Source organism: Leptodactylus fuscus, chromosome 4 (genome assembly GCF_031893055.1).
Source record: "Leptodactylus fuscus isolate aLepFus1 chromosome 4, aLepFus1.hap2, whole genome shotgun sequence".
NCBI classification, from domain to species: domain Eukaryota; kingdom Metazoa; phylum Chordata; class Amphibia; order Anura; family Leptodactylidae; genus Leptodactylus; species Leptodactylus fuscus.
In genome coordinates, this window is record NC_134268.1 from 204732283 (window position 1) to 204755017 (window position 22735).

The 22735-nt window shown below is 44.2% G+C and overlaps 1 protein-coding gene across 1 annotated transcript in view; it reads right to left on the reverse strand.

Annotated features, from left to right (window-relative positions):
• The window catches only part of ARMC3 (armadillo repeat containing 3), a 55232-nt gene that overhangs the window by 17136 nt on the left and 15361 nt on the right, over nucleotides 1-22735 (reverse strand). Inside the window, exons 6-10 of the mRNA XM_075271711.1 lie at nucleotides 21974-22149; nucleotides 21538-21732; nucleotides 19655-19838; nucleotides 11130-11282; nucleotides 10940-11045 (exon numbers count right to left, since the gene is read on the reverse strand). Of these exons, the coding sequence (XP_075127812.1) occupies nucleotides 10940-11045; nucleotides 11130-11282; nucleotides 19655-19838; nucleotides 21538-21732; nucleotides 21974-22149 (814 nt within the window). The remainder of the gene's footprint in view (nucleotides 1-10939; nucleotides 11046-11129; nucleotides 11283-19654; nucleotides 19839-21537; nucleotides 21733-21973; nucleotides 22150-22735) is intronic.

Below are 22735 nucleotides of genomic sequence, written 5' to 3' on the forward strand. Positions count from 1 at the left end.
CCCCATGTTTGCAGCGTTTTTTGTAGCTGATTTTACGGCAGTGGTGGATTGAAATGGAATGGGAAACATAAAGAAGGCTTCTTAGACCTATCCCTTCTGTTAAATAAATTCCTGACTTTGGCTCAAAAAAATGCAGCAAGATCTGCAAGAAAAAACGCTGCGTTTCTGCAACGTGGAGCCTTAGCCTAAAGGTAAGTTCACACTGAGTTTATTGGTCAGATTTTGAGGCCGTATCCGCCTCAAAATCCTGATCAAAAAGATGGCTCCCACTGAAATCAATGGGAGCCGCTCAGGTGTTTTTTCCGGGAGCCGAAAAAGCAAGTTGCTCATTCTTCACGCCATTTCACCTTGAGATTCGGCCTGAAGACACTCCCTCCATTCATTGGGCCTAATCCAGAGCAGAATGCGCGGCTAGATGCTGCTGCGGTGCACTGGCATTCAGTCGCGGCTACCCGGATTTTGGACCGGAACCTGAGGCGGCCTCTGTGTGAACTTACCCTAAAGGTGGCAGTACAACTTATATAGTGGACAGTGGCACTCTTGTTTGACAAACCCAAGCAGCACTTGTTTCTGGACAGAATCAGTCTCCTTCCCACCCAGGCAGCTGACATTATAGTCTTCGTTATACAGGTATGCTACTACAGCGGTACCTGACAAGTGGGGCAAAAAGCAGTGGTGTAACTAAAGTCTTGTGGCCCTCAGTGAAATCTTTTGTCCGGGGCCCCCTATCTCATCCCTACAGCAAATTCTTTATAGTGATGGTTACAGGTCCCAAGGAGTTTAATCCACCTTAGTGTGGTTAGGGCAGGGGCAGGGAACCTTCAGCTCTCCAGCTGCTGTGAAACTACAACTCCCATCATGCTCCAGTCACTTCCATGGGAGTTCCAAGAGCAGCAGAGCAAGTATGCATGCTGGGAGTTGTAGTTTTGCAACAGCTGAAGGTTCCCTACCCCAGGTTCGGGTAATCTGTAGGTCTCCTTGGCTTATGGGCCAGATGGAAGCTGCACTCTCAATACTGATGCCAGTGCATCAGTGCACCCTCTGCACTCCCTCAAGTTATGCCCCTGGCAAAAAGCTATTTTTATAGGTTGCTCTGCAGTAAACGGAGGATCACTATAAAGACGCCTTACTATGGGGAGCCAACATGTGTATCCACCAGCAGGTGGACATATGCATTGCTTTACAATTTGAACACCAGGTGGCGCTTAGTCATTTCCCAAGCCAATTTGAACTCTCTTGAATTCTCACCTCTTTCACAAGTAGGTAGAACCGCAACACACCAGACTAGAAATAACCAATAGGGTTACATTATAAGAAAACAAAACCCGATAGAAATAAGACCGCGTGTGCATATAAATGTAACTGACAGGGCCCATTGTCTGATTTCCGTTGGCATCAGACTAGATGTGGCTCGGAGTTGAAAGGCCAAGGTAATTAATAGGGCAAAAGCTTTTAACCAGAAGGCGTCCCGCGTTGCGTCTCTATGTTTTCTGCATAGGCCTTACCCAAACATATAATATTAAATACAATGAAACAACATAATGCAATAATAATACAATGGAACATAATAGGAATATAATACAAACAAATACAGCAATAAACACATCTATTCTAAAATACAAAATAACACAGAAATACTATTTGAATAAACATTATTTAGACAAAATCTACATATTAATGCCAAAATAATCTGCATAATATAATAACAACAAGCTATTAAGCAATCAGTTTTGCTTCTAAGCTGAATACCGCGGCATGCTGTGTTTTTCACTTTGCTATATTAAAAAAAAAAGAAAAATTATAATAATAAAGAACGCTGTGGAAAACATGGAAACGAATATAGAAATATGGAATATTGGCATTTGTATGAAGGTCACGCAGGTAGATATGGTAAAGGCGTTTGATAGGCATTTGATATTGATGATCTATCATTAGATTTGACACCTGGTACCGTCACCCATCGATCACAACAATAAAGTAGATGAAGCGAGAAGCAGACAGCTCTGTATACTGTGTAGTGCAGGGGTAGGGAACGTACGGCTCTCCAGCTGTTGCAAAACTACAACTCCCAGCATGCATACTTGCTCTGCTGTTCTTGGAACTCCCATGGAAGTGAGTGGAGCATGATGGGAGTTGTAGTTTCACAGCAGCTGGAGAGCCGAAGGTTCCCTACCCCTGGTGTAGCGGCTATGCTGGGTCACTGCAGATCCCATCCCATCCCATGAATAGTTCCAGTGGCTCATTGATGTATAATAGGGGCGTAGTGCAGCCCCAGGCTATTGGCTAGGCACATTCGTGTGGGGATACTGGACTTAGGGCTCACAGAGATGGGGTTAGAGACTAGCTATAGGAGGTTGGATTCATAATGGAAGGGGAGAACAGACAGAATTACAGTGACAGTCCCGCAGACGGTAAGAGATGTCAGTACATCATCAAAGTGTCTAGGAGACAAAGTGTGGTGGGTTGGAGAAGAGAACTGTAGCTGCAACTGGTGACTATAAGACTGCCAGGTCAAGTAGGCCTAAGAAAAAGTGCCAGGGTAACTGACCAAGCAAGAATTCACCCGAGCGATCAAGATCAGTTAAAGAGGTTAACTGGATAGGTCATCATTTAAAGATGGGCCCCTAGAATTCCAAACCTATCAGCGCGAGTAGTTACCAAGCACAGCGCCACGCCACCTACTACCAAAGACTCTCAGCCCACATCCCAGACTTTGCATCGGCAGACGAGAAGAGAAAACTCTACATCCTACTAGGAGAAGAGGAGTCCACTGTGGAGATCGCTTCCCAATATGTGTCCAACTGACACCAAATGAGGGGCAGATGAGATCCCAAGGACTATTATACCCCAAATCATACACTCTCTCACCCTACGCCTGCCCATAACCATCACATGTCCATTGTCCACCTGCCACTAAAAGTCTAAAACGACTAGACCCCCAAAACTATTGTACCCCAAACCAAATTCCCACCCTACCACCCTACCACCCACCCATTCACCTATTTGGACGTGCCAATAAAGATTCTTTGTTGTTGTTGTTGCATTTGTGCAGTGGCTGGGATCAGGTCATGTGACCAACGAATGTGATGTCACCTGGCCTTTGCAGCAGAAGTTATGCTTGTGGATCTTCAACTGATGACCTAAGTCTTAAGTATAAGGGAGCCTTCACATGGAGTAAACGCACATGTATTTTTGCAAAAATACACGTGTAAAAATAAGACTTCCATTGACTTCAATGATATTTTTTACACGTGTAAAAATACGCCTGTAAAATGTCATTGAAGTCAATGGGAGTCTTATTTTCACTCGTATATTTTTACACGTGTATTTTGCAAAAATACACACACGTTTACTCCATGTGAAGGCTCCCTTAGTCACCAATTTAAACTCCTGAAAAGCTCCTTTAGGGTGCATTCACACGGAGTAACGTGCTGCGTGATGTGGCACATATACGGCTTGTGAAACTTTGAGCACCGTATACGCTCCCACTGATTTCAATGGGAGCCTGGATCGTATATGCCGCGTTATTTTACGGCCGTGATTTTGCAGCCGCAAATGCACCCTTAGGCTAAAGCCCTGCAGTGCGGAAATACAACCTAAAAAAAATAGGCAACTTTCGGCAAGGTTAATGAGATTCTGGCTAACCCCATCCACACATTGCAAAAAAAGTGGAGATGTTGAGATTTCAAAAATGTAAGTATTTTTGCAAATCGCAGCATGTCAATTATACCGGTGGAAATGCCATGTAGGTATAACAGGGGCAGAAAGTCCACGGAGGAAAAATATCATAACGGTTCCTGCTTTTAACCACCGGTTGTCCATGTGACTTTCCTTGTACCTTGCATGGGGCTGAACGTAATAACCTCAACCGGCAAATTCTATTGATACCTGCCAAAATAACCCAGCCCAATACCAGCTTCATTGTGCTGTATAATCTGCTTCATTCACTGACTTCAGCTAAAAAAACAAGGCCACCCAACAGATTCCATTATAGTCAGGGGGTCCCTCGGACTCCTTTTGTTCCTGCTATTTTTGCGGTCCACTTTTCCGTTCCTCCGGGCACAGATGTGAGCGTAGCCTTAGATACAAGACATCCACACCGTAGGCTAAAGAATATTACATTCAGCCATTGTTTTATTTTCTAGTGACCTGGAAAGTCAGACATCGTCGTATATTTGTGTGTTTTTGTAAAAAAATATTAATGATGTTTAAAGTACTTAAAAATGCAAATGACCCGAGGGAATGTAAAACAGGGGTAATTGATGACGATGGAAGGAAACGCTCGCTATTACCCCGCGCTCAATGTCTGACCTGAGACTTCAGCAGAAGATTTATCAAAGTAAACAAGACCTTGTATATTAATCTTGGATTGTTTGTAGGAGTAAGAGCTTGGCCTATAAACGCTTCGTTATAAGGGATATGGAGCTGGCGTCTACACCGCTGCCTCTTATTCTGGGAACAGTAGTGATATAATACCGCCAAACCTTGCATTTCTCTTTTGTAAAGTTTCTAAGGAGCAAATTTTGCATGAAGTAAATCAATGACATTGCTAGTATTTAAAGGGACAGCACACCTAAAGTATATTTTACCTTCCTTTATTACTGCAGGCATGGATGGCTTTATTACAGGGTGACTTAGGACACTAAATCCCCAGTCCATAAAAGCTTGTTGGTGGTTTAGTGCCCTGACAGATTCCCTTTAATGTTCTCCTTTCATTTGACCCCAGATATGTTTAGTCTCAGGATCAATAGTGAACCAGAAGTGAAGTTATCATACTCGGAGGTCTCATCTTGTGGATGCTGAGGGTAGGTGTAAGAAATAAACATTTATACTCACTTTTCTTCACCTTTTTTGGGCCTCCTTGAGGAGTCCTGCACTCTCTCAGTCTAGTGGGTGACGTTACATGCCCATGTGACTGCTGTAGCCCAATCACAGACCTCTCTGCAGTGACCTTGGGAATGTGACATCACCAGGAAAGCTCCGGAGGCCCCGGTGAGGGCCAAAGGAGGTGAGGGAAGGTGAGTATGAAAGTTTTTTTTATTTTTGTCACCTCCCTGGGCATCCACCTATAACACTCTGGGTTCTGAAGAGACCTCTAAGTATCATTTTCTGCAATGCATGTTGAGGCAGCCATTTTAGTTAGTCTGAGATGAATCCCATATTGTTTGCCTTCACTAAAAACTAAACATTTTGGGATATTTTGGGTCGAACCCGGCCTCTAACGTGGCGGTTCACCCATCTCTAATTGTTAATTTTTGGCATTGTGCAAGTCACTTTCCAACATGAAAGGTAATGCTGAGCCACAACGAATAGTAAAAACATAAGATTCTATAAGAGATAAGACTAAAGCTAAAGCTGCCAGAGCTGCTCATGGGTCACATGCAATAAAAAGTTTATTTGAGAAGAATGTGATGCCTCTCAACACTAGGGCTGAGGCCCCGCGTTACAGAAATGCAGTTTTTTTGTTGTAGATTTTGATGTGTTCTCTGGAGCCAAAGCCAAGAATGTCTACAAAAGGAATGGGAAATATATAGGAAGTTCATATACTTCTCCCTTCTGTTCAATCCACTGGTTTTGGCTCAAAAAAGCACAGCAAAATCTGCAACAACAAAAACAGTTTCCTCAATGTGGGGCCTCAGCCTAAGGGAGGAAGTTGGTGCTGATTCTGGCACGATAACTCACATCAGAATCAGCGCTGAAAAAAAGACTCCCATTGACTTCAATGGGTTCTGTGCGGAAAACGGAACCCATTGATGTCAATGGGAGTCTTTTTTCAGTGAGTTATCATGCCAGAATCAGCGCCAACTTCCTCCGTGTGAATGCCCCCTTAAGCATCTTTGTCATGTACTTGGTCCTCTAAAATTAGAAAGGCACTGTAGACAGCTTATTAATGTACTTGGTGCAAAGGTGCCTTGGCCTTCAGGTATCAGTGCCAGCCCAAGGTCCCATCAGGGCTACTTACAGCTTAGATCTGAGATAGGAGACGTGTTTGATATCATGTATTTTGGATGACCAGGATCCTCTCCAGAACTCAGTGCCTATGCTGCTGTGAGCTTAGTGCAATACAACTACAGTGGTTACGTAAGTTAATAGGGCCCGTTACCTGCTGCCTATAACAAAAAATAATAAATTTGCAGATAGCAGCTGACGCCGGGTCCCTGTGGCAGCTGCTACCCCGGTAGTTACGTCCCTGATATAGATCTCCATTATAATCCATACCCCCCCCATATCCTTGTGTATGGCATCATTATTACCGTCATCTTCTGCCAACTGCTGGGTTGTGAACACCTTCTTATACATTGAAAGCCTTTGTAACACAGGACTTTAGAGCCCATGGATGGCCATCCGAGGCCGCCAGGTTGCCCAGGCTGGAGCTATCTAGTGAAATACCAAGTCGCACCATAGCAGAAACTCTTAGTTCCATAAACTCCTATAGGATATTGACTATACTTGTCAGGCAGGTATTAAAATGAGTCATTTAATCTCTGGGCTAAATTCAGTACATGACAAATCATCAATGTTAATTAATGTGCGGCTGAGTAATAAGGTGATTAATCACAAATGTCCATTATAGTACAGAACTGTATCCACAAAATGAGCTCCAGATCAGCCAGTCCAGGAGTCGCAGGAGTCTAATAATCTCCTACACATGATGGAGCGCTATTAATTATATCACTCGTTACACCGTCATATCAGGAACATTGTCTATGAGGCTGCTGGAGGAGCAAGTGTCATTTATGGTCACAAACGGTGGAGGATATGATGACGGTGTATACTGTAGTACTGTACTGAAAGCTACAACTCCCAGCAATCTCACATCTACCACTAAAAGTAAACCTTGTACAGGATAGGATTTACAATTTATAGGAATTTTTTTTTCTAACACAACTTTCTGATTTCTTTGTAGGAAAAAAACGGCACAAAAATGATAAATGAGTGTAAAGAAAATGCCAAATAAATTAAGAAAAAAAAAAGAAAACACAAAGCAATACTGGCGATTTGAGGTAGGTGCCCCATGTAACGTAAACGCCACTGTTTGGCCGCAAGTGGAAACACCACGGCAAAAACCGCAACATTTCACAGTCATTGCAAGGTGAACGGGATTCTAGTGATTTAGTAGCCGGAACAAATGGCTCTCAGAGAAAAGAACTGACCGGCTCCCATTGATTTCAATGGGAGCCGTCTTATTGGTCAGGATTTTGAGGCGAATACAGCCTCAAAATCCTGACCAAAAAACCCCATGTGAACTTACCCACAGTCTACAGGTTTTGTATTCGCAGTGTGGCCTGCTCAACTTTTCAGATCACCCCATCCTTGTTGTTCCTGAACCTTCCGTCATCCACCTGCCATCCCAAGAAAAATAGACTCACATTCTCCCTATTAGCTGCAGCTAAATGTATTGTTCCATTGTATGGGCTGAACACGACTCCTCCTCTATCAGTTTGGGAAGACGAGGTCAATCAACTGTCCAGATTTGAGGAGTTTATCAGCTGGACTTCCAGATCAAACGACAAGTACATGGAAATCTGGTATCCTTGGCTACTACGAAATGTTACCTTCTGACCGCTTGTCCTAGGCTGATGATGACTTCATCTATGTCGGTTTTTGGCCCTTTCCTACCTCTCCCTTCCTCCCTAGGTGTAGACGTCGCAGTCGCATCTGACCTTAGAGCTTACAGGGGTCCTCTGTCCTATACTAGAAATGAGACGTGCTGGTTGGGGCCAGGTCTTTTATCAGGGTCCATGATCTTCAGGTTCCATCTCTGGTGATGAGCTGTCATGGCCTCCACACGGACAGTCACTGAACTTTTCCATAAACAGATGAAATAAACGGTAAACTGAATTGTATGTCGTGAGCGTATAAACTGGTCCGCACATCGCATGGTATATGGAATATCCACCAATAGATGGCAGTAAAGCTCTAATGTAATAGAAGAGATCACATTAAGATCTGGGCGATTCACTCGCAAATTAAGTGAAATTCTCTAGTCGCAATCTGTTTCTATTAACCCTACTGTCACCAATTCCCATCTCAACACTTAGGAAATTAAATATATTTAAATAAATACAAAAACGAGACACTAAAAAGATTAAATATAATAAATAGGAATATAACTGCGTAGTGAAGGCCCGGCCTGCAGAGAATCTACCAGTCCGGACATATCGGTTTCCGTAAATGTTTGTACCCCCCCTATAGTAAGCGGGTGTATACTGTACTGTACCCAGTGACTTGTGTGAGGAGCAGACATATGCGGTCAGTGTTACACCTACCAGGATACGTTTTTTTTTTTACTGTATTGAAAACCATGCGGTAGTTTTTAAAATAGTGGGGCGCCACAAAAATCTGCAAGGGTTTGCCTAGTTTTATTGTATTTGTAATCTGCTTATAGTGACCATTACAATGGTAATCGTCATCAAATCTTACTCACTATCTACTCAGATTCTGCTTTTCATGGATCCCATTACAGGGTTAAATGTATGGAAATATTTTAGGTGGCACTGAACTATTTTATGCATTTCTACAATATACAGGTTTACGTGCAAAGCCACATGGCCAATAACAATAAAACATCACTGTTGCTAACCCTTAGGGCTTGTTCACACGGAGTAAACGCAGCACGCAATGTGCCGCGATTTTGACGGTGCATGTTTGCGGTCGCATTACGTCCCGTACACGCGACACATTGCGTGCCGCGTTTAATCCGTGTGAACAAGCCCTTAGAATACCGCAGCGGTCTGCTCAGTGGTTTGTGGCTACCAGCTCTGGCCTTGCTCTTAACCACATAGGCAGTACTGATGCAGATTTTGGTGCAGTTTTTCAAGTCCAAGCCAAAAATATTTGTTGTCTTATCCTTTTTGAATGCATTGCAAAAAATTATTTTAGAAACTGGACAAATACCTGAGACTAAGGGTAAGTTCACACAGGGTTTTTGAAATCAATGGGAGCCGCTCTGGAGCTTTTTCCGGAATAAACGGCTCCCGGAAAAAAGAAGCGAGGTGCTCATACTTCAGGCCAAGTCGCCTTACGATTCATTCATTGGGCCTAATCCGGAGTGGAGCGGAGCGTGCGGCTGGATGCCAGCGCAGTGCACCGGCTTTCAGTCGCGGCGACCCGGCTTTTGCATCGGAACCTGAGGCGGCGATCAAAAAAACTATGTGTTAACTTACCCAAGGGCCTGTGCACATGATGTAACGCGGCGCTCATTCTGACACGTAAACTCGTGTCAGAATCAACGCTTCAAAACAGAATCCCATTGACTTCAATGGGTTCTGTTCAACGCGCGCAACACATTGAAGTCAATGGGATTCTGTTTTGAAGCGCTGACTCTGACACGAGTTTACGTGACAGAATGAGCGCTGCGTTACATCGTGTTCACGGGCCCTAAGGGAAAGTTCACATGAGAGTTTTTTGGTCAGGATTTTGACGTGGAATCCGCGTCAAAATCCTGCTCAAAAAACCGCAGCGCATTAAAATCAATGAGAGCCAGTCATTGCCTTTTTCCACGAGCGGTTTGTTCCCACTCACAGAAAAAAGAAGCGACCTGCCCTTTCTTCAGGCGGATTCCTCAGCTGATTCAGCCAAGAACGTCCGCCTCGCGATACCTCCCTCCCGACTAGGTCCATCCATTTGGGCCTAATCCGGAGCAGAATGCCATGATTGGATGCCAGTGCACTGTACCAGCATCCAGTTGCGGCTAGCCGTTTTTTGAACCAGTATCTGAGGCGGCCCCCCGCGTCAAATTCCAGTCCAAAAAACTCCTGTGTGAACTTAGCCTAAGGCTCCAAGCACACAGAGTTTTCTGGTGCAGATTCTGAATCCATTGAAGTCAAAGGGAGGCTTTTTCCCTGCACGGACTCTATTGGGGGACTGATTTTGAGGCGGATTCAGCGTCAAAATGAGCACCAAAAAACTGTTTGTGCACTGACCCTTGCCCAGACTAAAACTTGGACCGTGCATATATACTGTATATATATATTGTGAAGTGGAGAGGGGTATAGTGTGGGAGAACCGCTATTTTTCCCCAAGACTGTTGCAGTATGCACAGGCGTTTAGCTTGTAGGTCCCGTACTGGAGTAAAGATCGGGCCAGTCCTGCAGGGCAATCCATTCCAGGCTTGGAAACAGACCAGCAGAGCTCTGTAAGTGGCACAGGCGTGCTGGTTAGTGAGAGAGAGGAGAGAGACTGAAACACACTCAATCAACCAGTCTGAGAAAGCTCTGCCAAAAAGGACGCTGTTAAAGTGCCGGGTATGTGTACCCCTTGTTTACTTGTAAACCCTGTTTTGTTAGGAGGTCAGCAGCTGACCCCCTGGTTAGTGAGGGAATAACTCGTTTAGTAAGCCGCCGGAGAGGCGTAGGTCTTTATTTTCATTTGTTTGTTTTGACATGCTGAGCTGCTGAGCAGCACTACCTGTACCTTTAAGCTTGTCTGCTGCAATAAAGACTGCTTTTGGGAAAGAAACCAGAGCTTCTGAATCCCCCGTACATCACAATATATATTGTTTTTTTAAATGCCAAAAAGTTCTAATTTTATTTATTTGTTTTTTTATATTTTACATTTTCTCATCAACTTCCACCTTTGATTCCGTCACCTCTTTACACCTACCTTATAAATTATTACCTCATGCTTTTAGTAAAGCCTATGCCTGCATTTTGCACTTGTCTTGTCGGGCTTCTGTTTGTCACCCTGTTTGGGCTTTCTTAGCCATATCACGTACTGGTATTTCCTGTGACATGTGCTATAGGGGTAGAATAACCAATGCTGGTCCTGATCTAGAAGGCCAACTCTAACATCACACAGACTAAAGGTCAAGCAAATGTCACAGATGTCAAGTGAAGTGCATTATGGGAATTCTGTATATTGCTGGTCCGCATGATCTGAGTTTAAATGCAATGAAAATACCAGCACTTATTATTAGTAATCTCTAGGGGATACTTACCCGACATTATTAGGGCAGCCGGTGGTAAGATTTGCCAGAGCAAACACCGCAGCTTCTTGGACTTCGGCATTGTCTTTATTCAATAAATTAATAACCTGAAGAATTCCTATAAGACAACACCATGTTATTAGCTCAGATTGCTCGAGTGCTCTGCAAGGCTCAATCCAGGGTTTCCCGCTGTTGCACTTACCGCTCTTACTGAATTCATCCTTGCTGGCCATATTTGCGCACAGCACAGAAATAGCTTGCAGAGCAGCCACCTTAACCCCATTATTATCAGATCCCAGCAGATCCACCAGGGTCTTCTCCGCTTCTTGCTCATGGAAAAATTTCCTATTCTCAGCTAACAAACAAAAACAGGTCATACATAGACTACCAAAACAATTTAACAATTTAAGGGGTTTTCCAGGCTTATTAATTGATGACCTATCTATAGGTCATACCTGGGGACCCTACCGATCAGCTGTCTGTATAGGCCACAGCATTTGGGTGAGCTTTGCAGTCTCTTACCAAGCACAGCGATCAACATCTGTACAGCAATTGTGTTTGGTATTGCAACTCAGCCCGTTCAGTTCAATGGGACTGAGCTTAGATCATGTGACCAATGAACGTGACATCAATGGGCCTGTGGAGCAGAAGTGATTCTCAAACAGCTGATCTGTAGGGCGCTCCAGAGTTGGACTCCTGCTGATCTGCAATTGATAACCTGTTCAATGGAAGGACAAAAAAAATCAACAAATAAAGGGGCAACATGGTGGCTCAGTGGTTAACATTGGAGCCTTGCATTGCTTGAGTCCTGGGTTTGAATCCTGCAAGGAACAACAACTGCAAGGAGTTTGTATGTTCTCGCCGTGTTTGCGTGGATTTCCTCCCATGCTACAAAGACATACTGATAGGGGGAAAAAAATGTACATTGTGATCCCTATATGGGGCTCGCAATCTACATAAAAAAAAAATAAAATAAAATCAACGAATAAACTACTGAAAATCCCTTTAAGGCCGGGGTCCACGTGGCATAAATGACATGGTTTGGTCGCACCAACTTGTTTGAGTAGATCCACATCTGATTTCCCCATCTTCTGTCTATATCGTTCTCTTCTTTGAGAGATTCACTAGCAGTTTTTACTCCATTTTTGGCTGTTTTTAGGTTTTGTTATTTACATTTTTGTTGTCTTTTTTTTTCGTTTGAAAACTCATACAAAAATCATTGCAGTTTTTACACAGGCCTTTAGAGCAGCCATAAAATAGGCTGACATCTCCTGTGTGCCACAGTTCACTTGTCAGTTTTGTTATATAGATTAGAGCAGGGTTAACAGAGTCATCTCATTATCTTCCCCTCCCTCATACACATAAATGTGAATCCCAGCCAAGTATCCATGTGGTCTCAATAGAAAGAAGGAAATAAGCCGCTGCTAGGCACCACGATTAGCTAATCTTTTCTACATTCTGCAGTTTACTTGTTCAGCTTGCTGTACAGACTGGGGCAGGGTTAGCAGAGCTATCTCATTATGTTATCTTTTCCCCCTATACACATAAATGCTAAGTTCAGACAAGCATGCATGTGTTCTCAATAAGCAGAGAGCAATAAGACACTGCTAGACACCTTAGGCTTATGCTGTTCTTATTCTGCAGTTCCCTTGTCAGTTTTGCTGTGTAGACTAGGGCAGAGTTAGCTGAGTCATACACACATATAAAGCAGAGGAAGATGTTAAAAATGTGCGACTGAATAGTAGGCAAGGAGCCCAAATACGTCTTGACATATAATAAAATCTTCTAGGTTACCTGCAAGGAAGTATGCATTTCTAGCAAAGAAGTTTGCATTGATTACCTGTACTGCTGAATAAAATTCTTGGGCCACCAAAGCAGCAATTTCTGCTACAGATCTTCAATGTGACTGAACCAGACGTGCCAACCTTTGCTTCCCATTACTGCATTACCTGCATAATGGAGCACTGCCTATATGACTCCTTACTCCAACTGGAAGTCTCAGCAAAGAGCAATAGTACCCCCAAACCTATTTTGTTAGCCTCTTGCATGGTCAACCAGCATCCTACTCTTTACAGCTGTCAATAGAAAGTCGTCTCTTCTTCTTGAAGAAGATTCTAGTTTCAGTACCCTGCTAAATCATACAGCACAGTCTATTAAAGGATCAGACACTGACTTATAGGGTAGGTACCTCCAACAGGTGGCACTAGAGTAGGAGTCTCAAATTTCGGCAAGTAAATGGGCTGCCCATCAGTAAATGGGCCGCTTTTTATGTTGGCTCCATACAATAAAAAGGCCCCCATCAGTGGCCAGGGTCCCATCACTGTCCCCATACAGAGTTAATTATTAGTATAGTATTTACCTCACTGCCTCCCAGCCATGCTCTTCTACCACTCTGGGCGCACTGTTGTGACATGTCATGTGCACCCAGAACAAGAAGGAACGGGAAGGACCGCGGATTACTCTAATGTGGACTGTGGCGAACAGGTCTGAAAGTGGTAAGGCAAGAAACCTATAGCTTCCTGCTCTGCCAATTTCAGTACCATGACACCTGTTCTCCTCAATTCTGCAATTTTAACAATCGGAGAAAACTGTCTTTAGCCCACCCCTGGCTGCGGGATGCAGATGACAGCCTCCGGGATCACATGCGGCCCGTGTATTCGAGACCCTTGCACTAGAGACAACATTTTTACTCCTGAAGACAGCTCATCTGCATATCAGTCTAATGAATGAAATAAATGAGACCTTCCCTTTAACCCATGACACCCCAATAACATGTCTGTGCGAGACGACAGACTGTAAAAGCTTCCGTAAAAGCTGCGTTTATACAAAAAAACGATCTGCACAAAGAGCCTAGATGAAAGCCAGTACTCCATAGACGGCTCTTGTATCTATCACCGAGCTTGAGAGTAATATAACATGTCAGAAGAACATATGTTATCTAATGGAGCAGAGTTTTAATTACAACACACACTGTAGCGCCGTATTGTTCCAGGCTTACATTCCAGATCGGTACATCTGTTAATTTATGTACAGTAAGTACCGCAGAATGGATCATCCATCTTGTTCAATATGTCGCATAAAAGGCGTGCAATGTACAGCTCCCCCCGTCATACAGACAAGGTATCAAATTTATTTTCATTTAGTGTCGACGTTGCATTGAGAGAGCAATTCACCTTAAAATAACAGAAAATGTAGGAAAAATGTATTTATTTAGAATCTAGACTGCAAAAGCTCGGCGGCTTCTCTCTTGTTACTTCCGTACACCTACACACTGGGCTCAGCTAAGCATGCATGTGTTCTTGATAGGAAGAGGGAAATTAGCTGCTTGACATCTCTAGAGGCGTCTTATCTCCCTCGAGAGCAAAGGATTGCACAGAAAACTCAATATCCATACCTCGCAACCATCCTGGATTCCGGGTCGTGTCCCGCTGTCCTGGTTGGCAGGAGGTATGTCCTGATTTCAACTCATCTGCGTTGCAAACAAGGTGAGGCATGAGCCCCTGCTTCTGCTCTAAGAGATGTAGGAACAGTGTAATGATGTCACTTACATCGCACCTTCTGCTCCCTGACAGCTCTGGACCAGAGACAGGAGAGAAGGGGAATCGGGCAAGAAGAGTGTTACGTTTTTGGGGTTTTTTAATATTTGTTTGGTACCAGGAAAGGGGCATGATATTGTGTGGGCAGATGAAAGGGGGCATTAAACTGTGTGGGCAGATGAAGGGGGACATTACAATGTGGGGGTAGCTGAAGAGGGGACCATAAATGTGGGGGTAGGACAATAATCTATTGGGGTAGCTGGAAGGGGATAATAAACTGTGGAAGTAGATGGAGGGGGACTTTATATTGTGGGGGAACTATAGGGGGGACATAAAAATTTGGGGGCAGCAGGAGGAGGATATTAAACTGTCAGGGCAGCTCAAGAGGGCTATTATATTGTGGGAGCTTCAGAAGAGGGACTTTATACTGTGGAGTCAATTAAAGGGGGACATATAGTGTAGGGGCATATAATTTTAGGATGATTGTAGGGGCCTTATACTGTGTGAGGGAACAAAGAGGGAAATGGATGGGAATTGGTGGGGTCAAAGTGGAAGTGGGTGGAGCTAAATTATCCGTGTACCACCGCCCTTCTATTCCTCTTTCTGTTCTTTGAATGTTGGGCGGTATGCGATATCTGCCACTGGGGAAACAAGAAGGGCTAGTTCACACGGGGCAAGTTGCCAGCGGATTTTGCCACGGAATCCACTTCAAAATCCGCTGCTCCCATTGACTTCAATGGGAGCTGCTCGCTTCTTTTTTCCACTGGCTAGTAGCGGAAAAAAGAAGCGAGCTGCCTTATCTTACTGCGGATTGCGCAGTTGAATCAGCCGCGCCATCCGCGGTGCGAGGCTCCAGACCATTTATTTGGGACTAATCCATTACAGAATACCGCAACGGGATGCCAGTGCACTGCAGCAGCATCCCGTTGCGGCAGCCGCGACAGAATGTGTACACGCAGAATTCCGTGTGACCTAGCCCTAAGAGACAGCTGTAGTACCATTCATAGCCACTAAACAACGTACAGCGCTGTGCCTGTGCAGGATTAGAAAACATGGCTGATTTGTTCTTCTCAGGAAGTGATATCACGTCCATCGGTCACGTATCTCCGCAGCTGAGATATTGCCCTTTTGTTTCAATATGCAAATGAGCACTTAGGAGCAATGCGGGTGTTGTCTGTGCTCTAAAGGACTCATTTGCATAGTGACAAAAAGAGCGGCCTCAAAATAACATGGGAACTATAAAGGAAACACTTACACTTCTCCCTTCTGCTACATCCGCGCCTGGCTTTGCAACAACTTGTCTGCAATGCGTGGCCTTATTTCACGCACGTTTTTATGTATTTTACAATTCTGTAGAATTTTGTTGCAACTGAAAAATTTTAATAAATCTAAAAATATTCCAACTAGTTGTAATGGAAATGCCATTTGATTTGCTCACAGTTCTTTGCTCTGCTACCTGTAACTACTGACAATGTCACATTTCATGGCTACATTAGGGAAGAGAAGTAGTAAATACAATTTCATTTAGGGAAATGACATTTGCCGGCAGATCAATAGTGTCATCCAATTAGAGGGATAATCGTGCTGGGGATGTTCTGGTATCACGCCGTGCTCACCAGGCCCCATATAGCCCTCCGAGCAGCACGACGGGGGGGAAGGGCTCATTAACAGGCAATGGGTATAATTAAGAAGGCAAGGGTCTAGAAAAGTGAAAACTTATTAGCACTGAATATACCTTAACTATGAAAAAATATATGGTAGATGCCAAGGTGAATAGTTTCTACTTGTAAGTACAGAATCGCTGCGTTAGGGTGCATTCACACTGAGTAAACGCTAGCTTATTCTGAACGTAAAACACGTTCAGAATAAGCGGCGTCTAAAGCAGCTCCATTCATCTCTATGGGAGCCGGCATACGAGCGCTCCCCATAGAAATGAATGGGCTGCTTCTTTCACTCCGTGCAGTCCCATTGAAGTGAATGGGGAGTGCCGGCGTGTACGCTCCGGCATGAGCAGAGCTTGCCGTATACGCCGACACTCCCCATTCACTTCAATGGGACTGCACGGAGTGAAAGAAGCAGCCCATTCATTTCTATGGGGAGCGCTCGTATGCCGGCTCCCATAGAAATGAATGGAGCTGCTTTAGACGCCGCTTATTCTGAACGTGTTTTACGTTCAGAATAAGCTAGCGTTTACTCAGTGTGAATTCACCCTTACAAGGATGTAGAAGAGTGAAGAGAGAAGATATGGACTATAATGTGTATGGTGCTTCCAAATTTCTTCTTACTTAATTCATATCTACTTCCTTTTCCTTATACAGCAGCAACATATCCTCCATTTTTCTGTCTCACACAAATATACAGAAGTGTCCATCTTAACTTGTCCTAGGTTTAGTTAAGGACTCCAGTTTCTTATGAAACCAATTCAATCCAATGTCACAAGCCCACGAAATCTTGAAAAGCTGCAATTCATAAGACTTCCACTAGGTGGCAACACATAAACATATATAGCATATCAGTTTGTGACACAATATTGCACAACAATATTGTCTTGAAAAGCTAAGGCCCGATTCACATCTGCATTCGGTATTCCGTTCGGGAAGTCCACTTGGGGACCCCCAAATGGAAACCTATGCGCATTAAGAAGTGGTTAGCTAAGAAACCACACGGACCAGACTATAATGGGATCTGTGTGTTTTCTGCGTGGTGCCTGCACGAATCATGCATCGAGAAAAGTGCTGCTTTCTTTGCGGTTTTGGAAAATCGCAGCATGTCACTTATACCTACAGCAACATTGACAATGTCCCTATAGGTAACACAGAAGCAGAAAGTCCACAGAGGAAACCTCCGCTGACTTTCTGTGAAAAGCCAGTGGGAAAAAATGTGATGCATTGTCACCTCAGTTTTTCCCACAGTGATTTTTTACTCCGGCCGGCTACGTGGGGTCTTAGGATAAGTTCACATGGAGTTTTTTGGTTTTCCGCCTCAAAATTCTGACCAAAAAGATGCCTCCCATTCAGGGCCGGCGTCAGCGGACCGCATAGTCGGACAAGTGCCAGGGCCCACAGAGCCTCTGGGGGGCCCCCGGCACTTGCCCGCCCCAGCACTTGCCTGTCCCGATTTCAGCACATCGGCGTCCGACGGATGCCGATGAGCTGAATACATAGACGATTAAAGCAGCTCCTGCTTTAAAGTCGCGGCCCGGCTTGCGTGTGTAGGCGCGATGACATCATCACATCGCGCTTACACACGCACACCGGGCCGCGGCTTTAAAGCAGGAGCTGCGCTCACAGTTCCTGCTTTAATCGCTATGTGACTGGAGTGAGAGAGCGGAGAGAGGAAAGAGGAGCGTCGGGGGAAGGTGAGTGTGAGTGTGTTTGTTTTGTATTATATTAAGGTGGAACATAATGAAGGGGGCCCATGAAACTGGGGGGGCAAATGAAGGGGAGGGAACGGCATGACACTGGGGAAGATGAAGGGGGTGGGGAGAGAACGGCATGAAACTGGGGACAGAGAAGGAGGGGGCCCAATGAAACTGGGGGGCAAATGAAGGGGAGGGGGGAATGGCATGACACTGGGGCAGAGACGGGGGACATGAAACTGTGGGCAGATGAAGGGGGAGAACGTGATGAAACTGGGGACAGAGGTGGAGGGTGGGACATGAAACTGGGGGCAGAGGAAAGGTGTATATGAAACTGGGGGAGAGATGGAGGGGGGGCATATCATTTACGGGTGACTGTAGGAGGATTATACTTTGTGGGAGCACATGATAAATGAATGAGTGGGCGGAGCCAAATTTGCCGCTGCGCGCAGAGCGCGCCGCACATTTTTCCCCTCTTTCTATTCTTTAAAAGTTGGGAGGTATGGCGTTGGTGACGTCACTTGCTTCATCTGCAACGCACAGTGTCTCGACTCCCCTGCCTCCTTTACAAGGGGGCCCACTAAGGCTCTGTCGCCCAAGGGCCCATAAAAACCTGGAGCCGGCCCTGCTCCCATTGAAACCAAGCGGAGCCGGTCAGTTCTGTTTTTTCTGGGAGCCGTTTGTTCCGGCTCCCATAAAAAAGAAGCGAGATGCTCATTCTTTCAGGCAGATTTGTCTCACGACATCCGCCTGAAGACACTCCCTCCTCCCGACTAGGCCCATTCATTTGGGCCTAATCCACAGCGGAGTGCGCGACTGGATGCCGTTGCACTACACTGACATCCAGTCGCAGTTACCCGTATTTTGGACTGTAACTTGAGGTGGCCTCGCCTCAGATTCCGGTCCAAAAAACCCTGTGAGAACTTACCCTTATCCTTACAATAGTCAAGGTCACAATAAACCTCCAAAGCTACCGTATATACTCGAGTATAAGCCGACCCGAATATAAGCCGAGGCCCATAATTTTACCACAAAAAACTGGGAAAACTTATTGACTCGAGTATAAGCCGAGGGGGGGGGGGGGATGCAGCAGCTACTGGAAAATTTCAAAAATTAAAATGGTCGGAGTTTTTGGGTGCAGTAGTTGCTGGGGAAGGGGAGGGGGTGTTTTGGTTGTCTGTCTGCCCTTTCCCTGAGCTTGAGGACTGAGTTTTTTTTCCCCTAATTGGAATTCAGTCTGGCTGTATATAGGGGATCTGCAGTGCTCCTATTAACCCCTTCCGGACAGAACAGGAGCACTGCAGATCCCCTATATTCAGTAGACCGGGCACTGTCAGACACAGGGACACCTAATGTCTATGTGTTTCACAGTCATTTTCTACTTTTATATGTATTCTAGGGAAAGGAGGGATGTAGAACTTTAATTTTTTTATATTTTTTTTAAATCTTTTTTTTTTTTGCACTATTTTATGGGAGATTCTCTACATTGATATTGTGGGGCTGGTCATAGACCCCCTCCTCCTAAAAAATTTTTTGCTGACTCGAGTATAAGCAGAAAACTGTGCTGAAAAATTCGGCTTCTACTCAAGTATATACGGTATATATTTATTGCAGGATGTAATAGACAGTATATATGTATACATTTCTAGTATCTCTTCTTCTTATCTAAGCAGAGTCATTTTCTTTAGCATTGTGTAAAATAATAGAGAGGCAGGCTGTTAAGACGTTGCCATTAAGAAGCAGCACATTGAAAGAAGCTTCTCTCAGCTGAGACTATCCACATCCATTATTCTGAATTACTCTGAATGTAATTTAACATTGAATGTCACATACCATTGTGAGCTGACTTGGCAATGGCCTTGGCGGCATTTCTCTGCACGTCAGGCAGGGGAGATGTCTCCGCAAAGGTCAATATCTTCTTAAGTCCTCCTGACTGCTGAAGAAGTTGAACAGTGTCTACGTCCTCAAGGCAGTTTGCAATGATCAAAAGCGCCTCCACATGTAAGTCATTAAGTTCCTATAAGAGAGAATGAGCTCATACGTAGTAAGGCCACTTAACTCCCATATAACTAGGTTAACTAAATTGTAAGTGATATACTGGACAGGACTCTGCAGATACACTTATGTAAGCTCTATAATAAGGGATTCTAACAAAGTTCACCAATAGACTCCATATGTACAATTGTAATGCATGGCTGAAACGTTAAACCCCCATCAGCCATAAGTATAAGGGCTTATTCACATAAAAGGATTCCACAGCCATTGTATGAACAGACAGCCATAGACTTTAATAAACCTATTCACACCACCGTAATGGTTCGTGTGAGTGATCTGAGTAAAAAGTAGAACATGCCATTTTCACGGATCGCTCAATAGACAAAAATGGAATACCCTTAGATGTAGTATTTCACAGACGTGGGACCGCAACGTGGGACCTTAAGTGTCTGATCAAGGGGATCCACCGCTGGGATCTCTTCTGATCAGGAGAGTCCAGTGGTCCGTTTGAGTTGGACATGCACACTGTGATCTAGTCATATTTTATGGAGTGAAGAACATGACTTAGAATGGGTCAACTGTGTGCACCTCCACTTCATCCCTTACCAGTTTTGATTCCCTTTAAGGATCCATGAAACAAAGATTGAGAATCTATAAGCCCATACTGTGCTGATTTCAAATAAAGCTTCATAGTATTGAACTTTCAGAAAAACATATATGGCCTGCTCCATTATTACATATACTATATTACGTATATACTCGAGTATAAGCCGACCCAAATATAAGCCGAGGCCCCTAATTTTACAAAAAAAAAATCTGGGAAAACTTATTGACTGGAGTATAAGCTGAGGGGGGGGGGGGGGGGAATATAGCAGCTACTGGGAAATTTCAAAAATTAAAATGGTCGGAGTTTTTGGGTGCAGTAGTTGCTGGGGAAGGGGAGGGGGGTGTTTTGGTTGTCTGTCTGCCCCTTCCCTGAGCTTGAGGACTGAGATTTTTTTCCCCCACTTGGAATTCAGTCTGGCTGAATATAGGGGATCTGCAGTGCTCCTATTAACCCCCTTCCCAATGGAACAGGAGCACTGCAGATCCCCCATATTCAGTAGACCGGGCACTGTCAGACACAGGGATACCTAATGTGTTTGTGTGTCACAGTCATTTTCTACTTTTATATGTATTCTAGGGGAAGGAGGGATTTAAACTTTTATTTATTTTATCTTTTATTATATTTTTTTAAAGCTTCTTTTTTTCCCCACTATTTTATGGGAGATTCTATACATTACTATTGTGGCTGGTCATAGATCCCCCCCCCCCCCTCCAAAAAAAAAAAAAACAACATTTTTTTTGCTTGACTCGAGTATAAGCAGAGGGGCCTTTTTCAGCACAAAAACTGTGCTGAAAAAAATCGGCTTATACTCGAAAATATACAGTATCTGAAAACATATTCTGATCTGAAGCATTTATGCCATATCACAGGACACGCCATAACTGGCTCCTATGTGAGACTCTACTACTCGAGACCCTATTTATTGGAAGAATGGCAATGGCTTTACCTATGGAGTCTATGAGAGTTACATAAAGAGCCGAACATACAGCCCAATGGCATTAATGCGATCCCTTTATAAACAGGGGTCAGGATAGGATGAAGGCTATGCCATAAACCCCTCAGACTGAAGCTTTCTGCAAGTTATTGAGTACAAAACAAAATGCACAATGCATACCTTTGCTTCCAGGATTTTTAAGAGTTGGTCCAAGGCTTGGCGTTCCTTTAGAGCTTGTCTACATTCTGCTTCACAGCTGACACTACCAAGAGTCTTCAGAGACAACTGCTGAATAACTGGATAGTCTGACTTTAGTAGTTCCAGCAATGGCGGGATAGCGTTCTGCTCACATATAGCACTGCGACTTTGGAAGTCCTGCATGGTAACAGTATTATGTATATAGTTAGGACTGTATGAGCGAGGTCCAGCAGGAAAGAAGGATAAGAAGCCATGCAAAGTAGTCCTTGAGCAAGGTTCTAGGGGCGTAACAAATAACCATGGGTCCCCATAGCAAAACATGGAATGAGTTCTACTTTGTCAGATTGGAGTACCCCACTTAATCCTGGGTCGCCCCTCCCTCCTGTTTCTCCGGGATATCCCACGATTATCCTGTTACCTGTGCTAGCAGATAAAGGCATTCTACAGAATTCTTCTTCACGTCTGGATCTGGGCTGCTCAACAAACGGATGAGATGCTCCAAGCCATTTAGCTCAAATATTCTTGCCTTACTGATATATTCATTAGCCATGTGTACCAGGCAAAGGGTAGCAAACTCGTGGACGACCACCTCTTCTGCAAGAGAACAAAGTATACAAACTATAGCCTTTCCTATGACGTTATAATGGACTACGTATGGCTGGTTATATTGAGATTCATATTGTATTCATCCAAACTAAAGGAGACAAACTGTATCCTAGATTCTGAACACAGGTCTTTAATGTCTTAGGGGGCTGCTTAAGCCCTGACATCCCCTTTATTTCTATAGTTAGTGCTGTCTACTAGACTATGCCAGATGCCTGGAGGAAATAAGAGCTGTAAATGAGGGAACATGGCGTCTGCTCATATACAATTCAGACAGCTGTTTGGCTGCCTGCTATTGCCTGACTACCAGTTTACAAGGGGATGGCAGGATCACAAATGGCCCCAAGGGGGCAGCTACTTTAGAGAGTAGGAGCATTACTATATCCATAAAATTTTAGTATTGTTCTCCAGTCAATAACATGTGACTAGAGAACCTCATTAAACTATATTATCCTACCATGGTCCATATAATATTAAACATATTTATCTGTAGCTCTGCTTATAGCTGTTTACATGCTGATGTATAATGGAGATGATCCAGAACCGATGGACTTGCAAGGAGGAAAGCAGCAACACC